This window comes from Trypanosoma conorhini (assembly GCF_003719485.1).
Source record: "Trypanosoma conorhini strain 025E chromosome Unknown Tco_14.4_contig_00550, whole genome shotgun sequence".
Taxonomy (NCBI): Eukaryota; Euglenozoa; class Kinetoplastea; order Trypanosomatida; family Trypanosomatidae; genus Trypanosoma; species Trypanosoma conorhini.
Window position 1 is genome coordinate 112 of NW_021704629.1, and position 10,897 is coordinate 11,008.

The window sequence follows — 10,897 nt, forward strand, 5'->3', positions numbered from 1 at the left end:
GACAAAGACAATTATGCAAATAGAATGGATGAGGATAAAGAAGATTTCCCCGTCACTTTCATGGCGGAAAGGCTCTACTCCACCCTCTAGTGATGCTGCTCTTTGCCTGTGGTTTTGTTTACTCTGCGATTCGACGGGTTCCCTCCACTAGCTGTGGATTGCTTTTTTTTTGTGTATTTTTTTTCTCCGCAGCAACAATCGTGGGCGTGAGCGTGCCGCCTGTAGGATGTCCCTGCAGGCTGTGGGTTGGCTGAGTTCCAAACTTGGCATCAACATTGACGGTCGCACGGATGCAGAGGAAAGGACTGGGTCAAATGCCTCCCCCTCCCCCTCTTCCCAGCGCCTGTCCAGCGCTGCCATGACGTTGGACATGTGCCTGCACAAAATCAATGATGCGGTGTTTGGCCGCGACAATGATTTCGGCAGTGGCGGCGAGAACAGTTCCTTCACTGGTAGAAGCGGCGTCGGTGGGGGCAGCGGCGGAGACGAGGTGGAGTTGGACGAGAATGGCCTCCCCCTCACAAAGAACTGGTACTACTTTGATAAGGAGTTGAACCGCTGGAACGTGAGCCCTGACGCGCCCGCGCATATTAAAGAGGACTACGGGCGTAGGCTGAGAGAGGAAGAGGACGAACGAGAGGGGCGAAATGTCGTTCCGCCGCCACCGCCGCCGCCACCGCCACCGCCGCCGCCTTCACTCGCGCCCCTGATGCCTTCTGTGCCGGGGGAGCATCCTTCCATGTATCGGCGAGGCAGCGCCTTCCCCCCCGGAGTACCGCCGCCGCACCAGCAGCAGGGTTCGCATCCTCAAGGGTTATTTGGCAGCCAACCGCCAGCGGGGGCCTCGCTTCACCGGCCGCAGTACGCCATGCCAACCTACTTTGAGTTGAGCACCTCTGCACCGTATGTTTCTACAACCCACCCATCCACGCCGCACAATTCTACGCATCAATACCCACAGCCCCAGCCGCAGCCGCAGCCGCAGCCGCAGCCCTCAGAACACCCACAAGAAGCGCAAAATCGTCCGTCGCAGCAGCCCCAGCCAGGGCAAGACTTTTGCCAACATCCCTATCAAAGCCAAGGGGAATACGCACAGTTTCAGCAGCAGAGCTATCAACAACGTGATCAGGGGCAACAATATCAACAACAACAACAACAACCTCCGCAGCCGCAGTCCCTATTGCCCCCGCCAGCAACAGGCTATGTTATGGGTGGTCAGAACCACTCTTTTCCGCCTCCCCTTCAGGGTTCGAGGCCGGGCTATCCTAATCGGTTTCCTTCCTGATGTAGATGGGGGAAAACAAGCGCCTAAGTCTTGTCTTCGACGTTTTTTCGCCCCCCGTATTTCCTGCATATATAGTTCTATATACTCTGTTATATACCTATAGAGCGACGGGGGTTAAAAAAAAGAGGAAAGAAAGAAAGAAAGTTAATGAAACACTGTTTGTTCGCCACCTTCCTTCTGAGCCCTTGATATTGTCGATGTTTCTCTGCCTGCATTTGCATACACCCGGAAGGAATACAAAAAAGTCAGGCGCAAATTGGTTTGCTTCCTGCTGTTCTTTTTATTTTTACTTTGCTTTATCCTCTGCCCTCCTCCTTTTTTTAAAAAATTGATTCTGAATTGACTATCCCAGTCTCTTCTGTTCTCACTTTCCTATTGATTCAATTTTGGCTGTAGGATCAATACCCAGGGGAGTCTCGAGTCGTTTAGTAGCTCAGAAAGTGGGAGTTGGCGTGAACACAGCTTTTTATTTTTGGTTTGTTTTTATTTTTTCCTCCTTTGCTGTTTTTTTCCCCCCCTCCCCCCTCCTACCCTGCTGTGCCCGTCAAAGCAATGGAGTTTGCGCAAAAGGATGGCGCCGAGGAGGACCTGTACGCGGCCTTTGAGCCGGACTCAGAAATCGCGTTTGCCGCGTCCTCCAGGAACTTTTCTGGCGTCCAGCCGCAGGAGGCCGTTGGCGGCGGCGGATTCCCAAACCCGCTGATGCAGGCCCCGCCGTCAAAGTGGGGCGCCACGAGCATCGGCTCTGCATGGGGCGTTCCGGGGAGTCGGCTGGGCACCATTGGCGGCGGCGTCGGGGCGGCCCGCCCAATGACCTCCAACCGCGGAGTGGGTTTCAACGCCGCCTCCACGCAGTTTAACAACGGCGTCATGTTTGACCCCACCGGTCAGGGTCGGGTGGCGATGGCGATGGGTCCTGCGCCGCCGCTGAAGAAGCGGGGCGAAAACAGCCCCGAAGAGCAGTGCGCGGAGGTTGAGAAGCTGATCCATAAGCTTATTGAAGAAAGTGCGGTGCTAGCATTGCAGAAGGACTACGGTGCGGCACTGGAGAAGGCAAAGGAGGCAAGCAAGAAGGAGCGTCAGTTGTGTAAGCAGCGGGAGCAGCTTGGACTTGCCGATCAAATTAATGCCGACCTGACGTACGCGGTGCACTTTAACCTTGCGGTGCAGTATCAAAATCATCAACTCTACGCGGATGCTCTCAATACGTACTCTCTCATTCTCCGAAACCTACAATTTCCACAGGCCGCACGTCTGAGGGTGAACATGGGAAATATACACGTTGCCCAGGGTAGGTATCTTCTTGCCATTAAAATGTATCGTCTGACACTAGATGAGACGCCTACCGCTTCTAGGGAGCTTCGCCACAAACTTTTGCGCAATATTGGTAACGCCTTTGTGAAGCTTGGTCAGTACCGTGATGCCGTTGTCAGCTACGAGGCTATCATGGAGGGCAACGGGGACATCAATGCAGGCTTCAACCTATTGCTCTGCTATTATGCTCTTGGAGAGCCAGAGAAAATGAAGCGAACATTTCAAAAGCTTCTAAACTGCAAAATGATGGGCATTGAGGAGGAAGAAGACACAGATGAGGAGAGGAAGGATGTACTTGTCGACGATGCACTTCGCAAGAAGACCAAGGAGGATCGATCCCACTTCTTGAATTGCATCATGACTGCCGCCCGCCTTATTGCCCCTGTTATTGACAAGGATTGGCGTGCGGGCTACGACTACTTAATTGAGCGTCTTCGCCACTACGAGATGCGTGATTCCTCTTCCCACGTGGCAAGTGAACTAGAGATGTGCAAGTGTCTTTACTACTTGAAGCATAAGAGTTACAGGGAGGCCATCGATGGTCTGAAGGCGTTTGAGAAGAAGGATAGACTGTTGCGCGCCCGGGCGGCGACAAATTTGGCTTACCTGTACTTTCTGGAGGGTGATTACGACAGCGGGGAGAAATACAGTGACATGAGCCTTGAGGCTAACCGCTACAATGCCAGGGCACTAGTCAACAAGGGAAACTTTCTCTTCATGAAGGGGGGCTATGAGAAGGCAAAAAGTTACTACAACGACGCGCTTGCCGTAGAGGCCGACAACATTGAGGCCATCTACAACCTTGGTCTCACAGCCAAGCGTCTTGGCCTCTACGAGGAGGCGCTGAAGATGTTTAAACGGGTACAGTCACTTGTGGACAGTCATGAGGTGGTGTACCAGATTGCCGACATCAACGACCTCGTAGGCAGTCAACATGCGACGGAGTGGTTCAGTCGTCTCATTGGTCGCGTCCCGACAGATCCAAATGTTTTGGCACGCATGGGCTCTCTCTCCGCGCGCGAGGGGGACGACAGTCAGGCCTTCCACTATTATTTAGAGTCGTACCGTTATTATCAAGTAAACATGGATGTCATCTCGTGGTTAGGCGCCTACTTTGTGAAGAATGAGGTTTACGATAAGGCCATTCAGTTCTTTGAGCGTGCCTCGCAAATTCAACCTCTCGAAGTGAGATGGCAGCTGATGGTGGCGTCATGCCATCGACGTCATGGGGATTACGCTCAAGCCAAACGTTTGTATGAGACTGTGCACCGCAAATACCCGGAAAATATGGAGTGTCTGCGCTACTTAGTTCACCTGTGCAAGGATGCTGGCCTCGTTGACGAGGCCAATGAGTGGTTCAAGAAGATCAAGAAGTTGGAGCAGCGCCAGCAGGAGGCGACGGATGAGGCGGGGTCTCGGGATGAGGATGAGGACGCCAAGGGCGGGGCGCACGCGGCCGCCGGTCGACGCGCCGTTGCCCCCGTAAGCACTCGAGGGGGTGACCTGCTGAAGGAGGACGATATGGACGAGCCGCAAATGGCCCTCGCTGAGGCCAAACCAGCGAACGACGACGACGACGACGACGACATTGACCTGCCCGGACTTTGATGTAAAGTGCGAAAGCGGCGAAGAAGGCGTGGGTTGGGGTGACGCGGGGAAAGCAAAAAAACAAAAAAAAACAAAAAAAAACAAAAAACAAGCCCCGCCTGTGCCATTAGAGAGAAGCAATGTACGGGAAGTTGAAATGTAGACAGTCCTTTACATTTATAGCTCTAGACGAAAGGGCAAAACAAAAAAAAAGTACACGTATATATATATATATATATACCCTTCCTATTTCTTTCCTACAAACACGAGGATAGAAGTGTGCATCTCCCTGTGGGTGGTGGATTTTAAAAAAAAGAAGAACCAGCGATGGACGTGAACAAAGGGGGAAAAGAAAGGGCAAACGGTGGAGGGGCCGGTGAAGGAGATCCAAGAGAAAGGAAATAGAGGAAAAGAGGACAGAAAAAAGAAAAGAAAATAGAATCATTTACTCGGAGGGAAAAAAAAGGAAATGGAACCACTACAGCAAGAAAACAATGTGGCCTGGATGTGATCAGCAATACGGCGCTGTAGATGAACGTTTCAACTGTCTCCTTTGCGGGAGGGGCACGACTAATGAGAGGGATGGTCTTCCAGGTTTACTATAAGTGCTGTATGGTGTCTGCAAACACAGTCTTGCACGCCGATGGCTTGGGCTATTATCCTTGCTGCTTTTTCTTTTTTCTATCGTTGTGTTTCTGTGGGCTTCTTTACTCTCCCCCCCTTGGGTGGTGATGAAATTTTACATCATGCATCTCTCTTGTGCGAAGCCTTCACTCCTCCGTCGCCCTTTTCTTGCACTTAACTATGCATATTTGCCGCTGACTGGCATTGATTTTGTCTTGCCAATTGATTTCCTCTTTTTTTTTTTTGAGCTGCCCATCGTGTTCTCTGTCTTTCCTTTTCTGTTTACCGCAGCAGCCCTTTGTAAAAGTCATGTCCAACACCACCCACACTGACCTTGACGCAGAACATGTGGTGGTCCTTGTGTCCTTCCAAACGGCTCTATTTGTGGAGGGGTCGGCGTACACGGTGGAGGTTGGGCACTGCGTCCCCGTCGAGGGGTACTTCGTGGTTGTCGCCAATCCCTGGGGACCAAGGGCGACGCGCGAAGTGATGTACGAGAAGGGGTTTGTCCATTCCCCGTCCTCCGGACTCTTTACAGGCATAAAAAACTGGATGAAGAGACTGACGGATCGCCTTGCGTTAAAGCATGGAGTTTCGCCGACGCTGCGAAGGCAGGATATAGAGGCATTACCAGCAAAACTTCATGTGTTGAGGGCCATGCGGGCTTTTGAAGAGGCTATGTGGAAGAAGAAGGATGGCTCTATGATTTTCGTCAAGAATGAAACGGATCCGTTATTTTTTGAGTTGGAATGCGTCTTCGATGCTGTGCAGCGTGTCAAAAGAAGAAACACCCCCAATGAGACGAAAGGCACAACTGTTTTTGTGACACTCCGAGAGCGGCTCGATAGTGTACATGCCGCACTGCGGTGGTTTCGCAGTGAACTCGCCCGGTTGCCTCCGTACGCGGTTGTCGCGATGGAGGATCTCATTCCTGCCTCGGGGGAATTAATTGAATTTAGTGCCGAGGCTGTGCGGTCCCTTGATTCCAATCGGTGTGCCGTGCATCCCACTGACCAGAAAAACCGCTCTGGGCTTCCGTTCGACTGCTGCCGTGAAGATGTTTGTCTGCTTCGACTCGTACAGGAGCACCTCGCCGACCACCTTGAAGGGCTCGATGCCGACGGTGTGCCTATGCTAGTTGTCCCACCCAGGGTTTGTGAAGCGGACGGTGATGATTTAGGTGACTCTGGGTGAGGCGCAACCTTGTGTGTATACCAGTGCATTAGCTACGCAAGCACACACGCACAGACGCATGCGTAGAACAATGAAGGACAAAAGTGGTTGTCTTAGCGCAAGGTGTGTTTGTCTTTTTGCCCTTGTTGTTTATTGTCTCTAAGAAAATCGAGTGAATCCAATTTGTACTTGTGCAGTAAAAGGGGGTAATTCCTTGTTTTGTTTTTTTTGAGAGCCGCCTTATCCTTCCCAATCCCCAATGATTGCCCTCCTCTGCCATCACAACCTTCGTGTTGGGGAGAAGAGACTTGGTTGCGTCGTGTTCCCTCCCCCTCCCCCCTTTTTATTTTGTGGCTTGCTCGCGGCAGTCTTTCTTTCTGCACTGGGTTCCATCGCGCAGAGGGATGGCAAAAGAGGGGAAAAATTGTGGTTTAGGATACCTTTGGGGCGGCGTTTTTTTTACTACTTCTATTTGTGTGTTGTGTGTTGTGTGTGTTGTTCTTTTGGAGCCCAAAAGGAAGATATTGTACTTCTGGGACTCCGACCTTTTGAGGGCGAGATGGGGATAAGAAAACAGCAAAAAAAAAAACGATTATAATGGTTCCAAATTCCTTTTGTTTTTTTCTCTTCCTTTGGATGGTGCCTTGCGGTCTTCTTCTTTGTTGCCACAAGATCGTTGAACGAAGGACTCCAGTTTCTTACATATGTATATATATTTGTATACGTTGTTGTTGTTCTTTTTTTTTTGCTTCACTGTCTGTGTGTGTTGGGGTGGTGGGTTTGATAGTGTAGTGCCTGGGCCCTTGCTTGGGTCTGGGCAAGATGCAGCCTCAGCCGCAGCCGCAGCAGCAACAGCAACAGCCACCGCCGGGGTTCCAGTTGGTTAGGGCGCCGTACCGGGCGACGGAGGCGCAGTTTCACGCCTTCGTCCGCGGCTTGGACGCCGTTCTGAACCAGTGGACCGCGCTTCACCTCGTTGCACAGCACTGTGACGGGTTGGCTCTTCAATCCATGTATCAGGAGCTCATTGCCTGGTTCCAGTCCGAGGGTGAGTTGTATTCTGATGACCTGGAAATATTTTTCGAGGACTTCTTTACTGAGGCACGCTCTGTCGTGATCGAGGACGACAGCATGAAGGAGGTGGGGGACGTGCTGCATGAAATGTACTGCCGCTGCTGCCAAAATGACTTTGGCCTGGTGGAGCAGTACCTGGCGAGCTGGGAGGTGTACCGTCAGGTGAATCCGGTGCGGCTCTCGGTGGATGCCGGCGGCCACGACGACGACGACGAGAATGGGGCCGACGGCGCCGCACTGGGCGCGGAGGCGCAAGAGATGCAGTTGACTGCTCACGAAGCGGAGGAGGTTGACACGCCGCTGGCAAATGCCCAGCCGAAGCCGCGGAAGAAGAAGGCAAAGAAAAATGCCTACGAGCGTGACAGTGATGGCTGGTGCATGGTGCAGCGCTAGACACGTTAATAAACACTAACACGAAGTGATGCCATCGACGAATCTACATCAATGAAAAAAAAGAAAAGAAGTTGTCATCTTCGATTAAGCTGTTGTTGTTGTTGTTTTTTTGTTTCTACGACTTTGCCCCGTTTTTGCGGCGTTGAAGGTGGGTTTGGGTGCCGGGTCGTGGATCCACTTCTTATTACTTCACTCCATGATTCTTTTTCTTTTGTTTTGTCTTTGTTTTCCTCTTGTTATTGCTCCTTTCTTTCACGTGCGTTTCTCGCACGCATGGCGCAAATCAATTAGACGGGTAAGGCACACATACTTGCTTGCTATATATATATATATATATATACTACTTGCAGCCGGGGGTTAGGGTTGGTGAGCCACATTGCATAACAAGGAAGCAGACAAAGAGCGAGATTAGTATAGCATAGGAGCCCATTTTTTTGTTGCTTCTTCTATAGTTCTTGCTTCATTTCTCCTGTTGAATATTTCTTGTGTTGCGGCAGTGGAAGGAGTAGTAGTAGCCCTTCGTCAGCAGGGAGGCAACAGAAGAAAGGCAGGAAAAAGGAGCGAGGAAAAGAAAAGGAAAATAGCGTAAAAGACACCAAGGCATCAGGGGGGAAGAGTAATCAAAATAATAACGTTCCATGCTGCGGTTCGTGTCTGGCAGGGCTTCTCTTGCGCACGCCGCAGTGGCCTGTCGCTATGTGGCCGCTGCGGGGTTTCAGGGTTTACCGAAGTTTGAGATCCACGACGTCCGCGATGATCCTGCACTGGGAACCATGACGCGTGTGGCGGTTGACGGCAAGTTGCTGCTGATCTCTCAGTATCCACAGCTTGGGCCGCGCAAAGTGGACCCGAACGACTTGAGCCCGCAGTTTGACGCGGACCGCCGCATCTCGGTGAGGCTGCGTCACATTGACCTCGCGGCATTGGTATGCGTTTGCCGGAGCCGCGTGCCCAAGCACGAAATGACGAACAGGTCCTACTCTCTGGTCTTTGAAAAGTCGGTGGACGGCTACCACCTGTACGGCAAGATTCATCGGGTGGCATCGCAGAAGATGGAGGATTGGTCGGTAAGCTTTGACAAGCACTTTGCCGTGACGCTGGAGCACTTCTTGGAGAGCGCCCTCACGGAGAGCTTTGGATTTCGCCAGCACTACGCTGCGCGGCCCCCTGAGGGTGGCGCACGTGACGCCAACGGCGCCGTAGCAGGTGCCGGCGGCGGACAGCAACGGCGGAGGAACGCGGACGCGACGCAACGTCGTTGAGTGGGGAGAGCACAAACCCTGGTGCTGAGCAGAGAACAACTTCCGGGGAGAGAAGAATGAGGACGGGGAGAGGAGGAAACCATAAACAGGCAAACAAGCAGATACAAAGAGGAAAAAAGAAGAAGAGAACAACATAGAGTGGTGCCAGAAACCTCAATTTTGTACTGAGTTTATATATCTGTCTTCCGTTTTGCAGGTTCAATGGGCCCCGGTCCCATTCGCTGTCAGTGTCCCTGACGTTTGTCTTCAGTGGGCTGCTGCTGCTGCTGCTGCTGCTTGGCTGAAGCCCATGTGTGTGCTTGTCTCCCTCACTCTCATTTTTTTGTTGTTGTTTGCTCCCATTGCATGTGGGTTCATCCTGTCTTCGCTGAGGCGCTACTTCTGTCGTTTTTGTTTTGAGAATGCATTTTTATAACCTCTCTTTTCTCACCGATACTTTTTTTTCTTTTGTGCGTGCATGTGCGTTTCTGTGTGTGTGTGTGTGTGTGTGTCGTTCTCTGCCTTTTTTCCATTATGCACGTGGCGTTGTATCCAACTTCCCTCGGATGCAGCTGACCACATTTAAGGGTGACGAAGGTTAACATTAGCTCAACGGCGGCTCCGTTTCTATTCAGCAAGGATTGTGGGCCTAAATATATACAGTATATAATAAACATATACATATACTAGTATATATTCACGTTCTTTTTTGTCTTATTCGGCGTGTGCGCGGAAGTGTTCTTGAGTGACAGTGAAATAAACAAGCATCCATGTGGCGCAGGTGCATTGAACGTTCCGCAGGCCTTCTCGCAACCGCGGTGGGCGCCCGCAGCATCCTTGTGCGGGATCTACGCACCCGTGTGGAGATCAGCAAGGGGGACATGACATACCCGGCGGTGCTGCTCTGGCGGTGGAAAAGCAGCCGTCAAAGGCACCTTGTGCTGAGCGTGCATTCCCCCGATGAGGCTGAGCTCGAGTCTTCGGCATTGCTAAAGTCGCGGCCGCCCTCGGCGCCGTTGCCTACACCCGCAGATTATTTCTTTGGCCGTGTGTTTCTAAGGCCGTATAACGTGGCACAGCTTTTGGCAGTGCTAGAGGGGAAGTCGCCGCAGGTGGAATTGCTCAGGGAACACTCGTCGCTTCACCTTGAACCTGCTGTCGTGCTTGACTCAAAGGGCGAGCCTGCACGCGGGCGCTCCGGTGCGGCAAAGGATGCTTTGGCCGCATTACCATCGACATTTTCACTCGCCGGTAGATTGACGCTGAAGGTATCGGCGAGTGCTCGGCCGACGACTGTGGACGATGAGTTGCTTCAGGAGGGCGATTACGAAACGGACGAAACCCCCACGGATGCAACGTATAATCTTGACGATCAACGCAGTTTTCGAGCAACTGTGCAGGGTGAGGACCTGATTTTTATAATGAAGCACCTTGACGCCGTACTCAACGACATGTTCGGCATCGAGCACCAGTACCACGCACGTGTGGCCCTGGAGCTCCTTCGCAAGCATCGCCGGGGGGGCAGTCAGTTCTTTGAGCAGGAAGCTTACGCAGGCTTGCAAACTGTGCCGCGCTACAGGAGCGAATTGGTGGACACTCCAGATGTGGAGGCGCCTTCAGGAGTTTCAGCAACGGCGACGACGAAAGTGGCGCCATCTTCTGTAGCAGAAAAACCAAAAACGGAGAAGGGCAATGCTGTTGAGGACTCGGGTTCGGTGGCTGCGGCAGCATTGGCTGCCGCGGTTCTTGGTGCTGCTGTGGAGCCGCTTGCCAGCAAAGCGGCATCGCTGGCACAACCTGAGGAGAACAAGGTATACAAGGAAGACACAGCGGGTTTGAGTGGTGCGGGAGATGGGCTGGAACCCCCAGGCAGTGATCCCCACTCCTCGGCAACGAATGCCGCGCGCTGTGTTGCCCACGATAAACAACACGATGACGATGAAGATGAAGAGGAGGATGAAGAAGAGGATGAAGAGGAGGATGAAGAGGAGGATGAGGAGGAGGATGAAGAGGAGGATGAAGAGGAGGATGAAGAGGAGGATGAAGAGGAGGATGAAGAAGAGGATGAAGAAGAGGATGAAGAGGAGGATGAAGAAGAGGAAGAGGAGGATGAAGAGGAGGATGAAGAGGAGGATGAAGAGGAGGATGAGGAGGAGGATGAAGAGAGGATGAGGAGAGGATGAAGAGGAGGATGAAGAGGAGGATG

The 10,897-nt window shown here is 52.2% G+C and overlaps 6 protein-coding genes across 6 annotated transcripts, besides 11 other annotated features; all 6 read left to right on the forward strand.

Annotated features, from left to right (window-relative positions):
- Positions 1-226: 226 nt before the first annotated feature.
- Tco025E_07281 (uncharacterized protein) lies at positions 227-1,285 on the forward strand (the record flags this gene model as incomplete). Its single annotated transcript, XM_029374147.1, has 1 exon — positions 227-1,285. The coding sequence occupies one exon, from the start codon at positions 227-229 to the stop codon at positions 1,283-1,285; it is 1,059 nt and encodes a 352-aa protein (XP_029225804.1).
- A 117-nt stretch (positions 1,286-1,402) lies between these two features.
- Positions 1,403-1,429: a microsatellite.
- A 408-nt stretch (positions 1,430-1,837) lies between these two features.
- Tco025E_07282 (putative intraflagellar transport protein IFT88) lies at positions 1,838-4,207 on the forward strand (the record flags this gene model as incomplete). Its single annotated transcript, XM_029374148.1, has 1 exon — positions 1,838-4,207. One exon carries the CDS (start codon positions 1,838-1,840, stop codon positions 4,205-4,207), a length of 2,370 nt encoding a protein of 789 aa, XP_029225805.1.
- A 54-nt stretch (positions 4,208-4,261) lies between these two features.
- Positions 4,262-4,298: a microsatellite.
- Positions 4,299-4,406: 108 nt separating this feature from the next.
- Positions 4,407-4,426: a microsatellite.
- Positions 4,427-4,575: 149 nt separating this feature from the next.
- Positions 4,576-4,622: a sequence feature (GA-rich).
- Positions 4,623-5,119: 497 nt separating this feature from the next.
- Positions 5,120-6,004, forward strand: Tco025E_07283 (uncharacterized protein; the record flags this gene model as incomplete). Its single annotated transcript, XM_029374149.1, has 1 exon — positions 5,120-6,004. The coding sequence occupies one exon, from the start codon at positions 5,120-5,122 to the stop codon at positions 6,002-6,004; it is 885 nt and encodes a 294-aa protein (XP_029225806.1).
- Positions 6,005-6,456: 452 nt separating this feature from the next.
- Positions 6,457-6,482: a microsatellite.
- A 323-nt stretch (positions 6,483-6,805) lies between these two features.
- On the forward strand, positions 6,806-7,450 carry Tco025E_07284 (pre-rRNA-processing protein TSR2; the record flags this gene model as incomplete). Its single annotated transcript, XM_029374150.1, has 1 exon — positions 6,806-7,450. The coding sequence occupies one exon, from the start codon at positions 6,806-6,808 to the stop codon at positions 7,448-7,450; it is 645 nt and encodes a 214-aa protein (XP_029225807.1).
- Positions 7,451-7,540: 90 nt separating this feature from the next.
- Positions 7,541-7,564: a microsatellite.
- An 86-nt stretch (positions 7,565-7,650) lies between these two features.
- Positions 7,651-7,692: a microsatellite.
- Positions 7,693-7,768: 76 nt separating this feature from the next.
- Positions 7,769-7,790: a microsatellite.
- Positions 7,791-8,088: 298 nt separating this feature from the next.
- On the forward strand, positions 8,089-8,712 carry Tco025E_07285 (mitochondrial RNA binding protein 1; the record flags this gene model as incomplete). Its single annotated transcript, XM_029374151.1, has 1 exon — positions 8,089-8,712. One exon carries the CDS (start codon positions 8,089-8,091, stop codon positions 8,710-8,712), a length of 624 nt encoding a protein of 207 aa, XP_029225808.1.
- Positions 8,713-8,965: 253 nt separating this feature from the next.
- Positions 8,966-8,989: a microsatellite.
- A 171-nt stretch (positions 8,990-9,160) lies between these two features.
- Positions 9,161-9,206: a microsatellite.
- A 135-nt stretch (positions 9,207-9,341) lies between these two features.
- Positions 9,342-9,388: a microsatellite.
- A 73-nt stretch (positions 9,389-9,461) lies between these two features.
- Positions 9,462-10,874, forward strand: Tco025E_07286 (uncharacterized protein; the record flags this gene model as incomplete). Its single annotated transcript, XM_029374152.1, has 1 exon — positions 9,462-10,874. One exon carries the CDS (start codon positions 9,462-9,464, stop codon positions 10,872-10,874), a length of 1,413 nt encoding a protein of 470 aa, XP_029225809.1.
- Between the last annotated feature and the right edge of the window lie 23 nt (positions 10,875-10,897).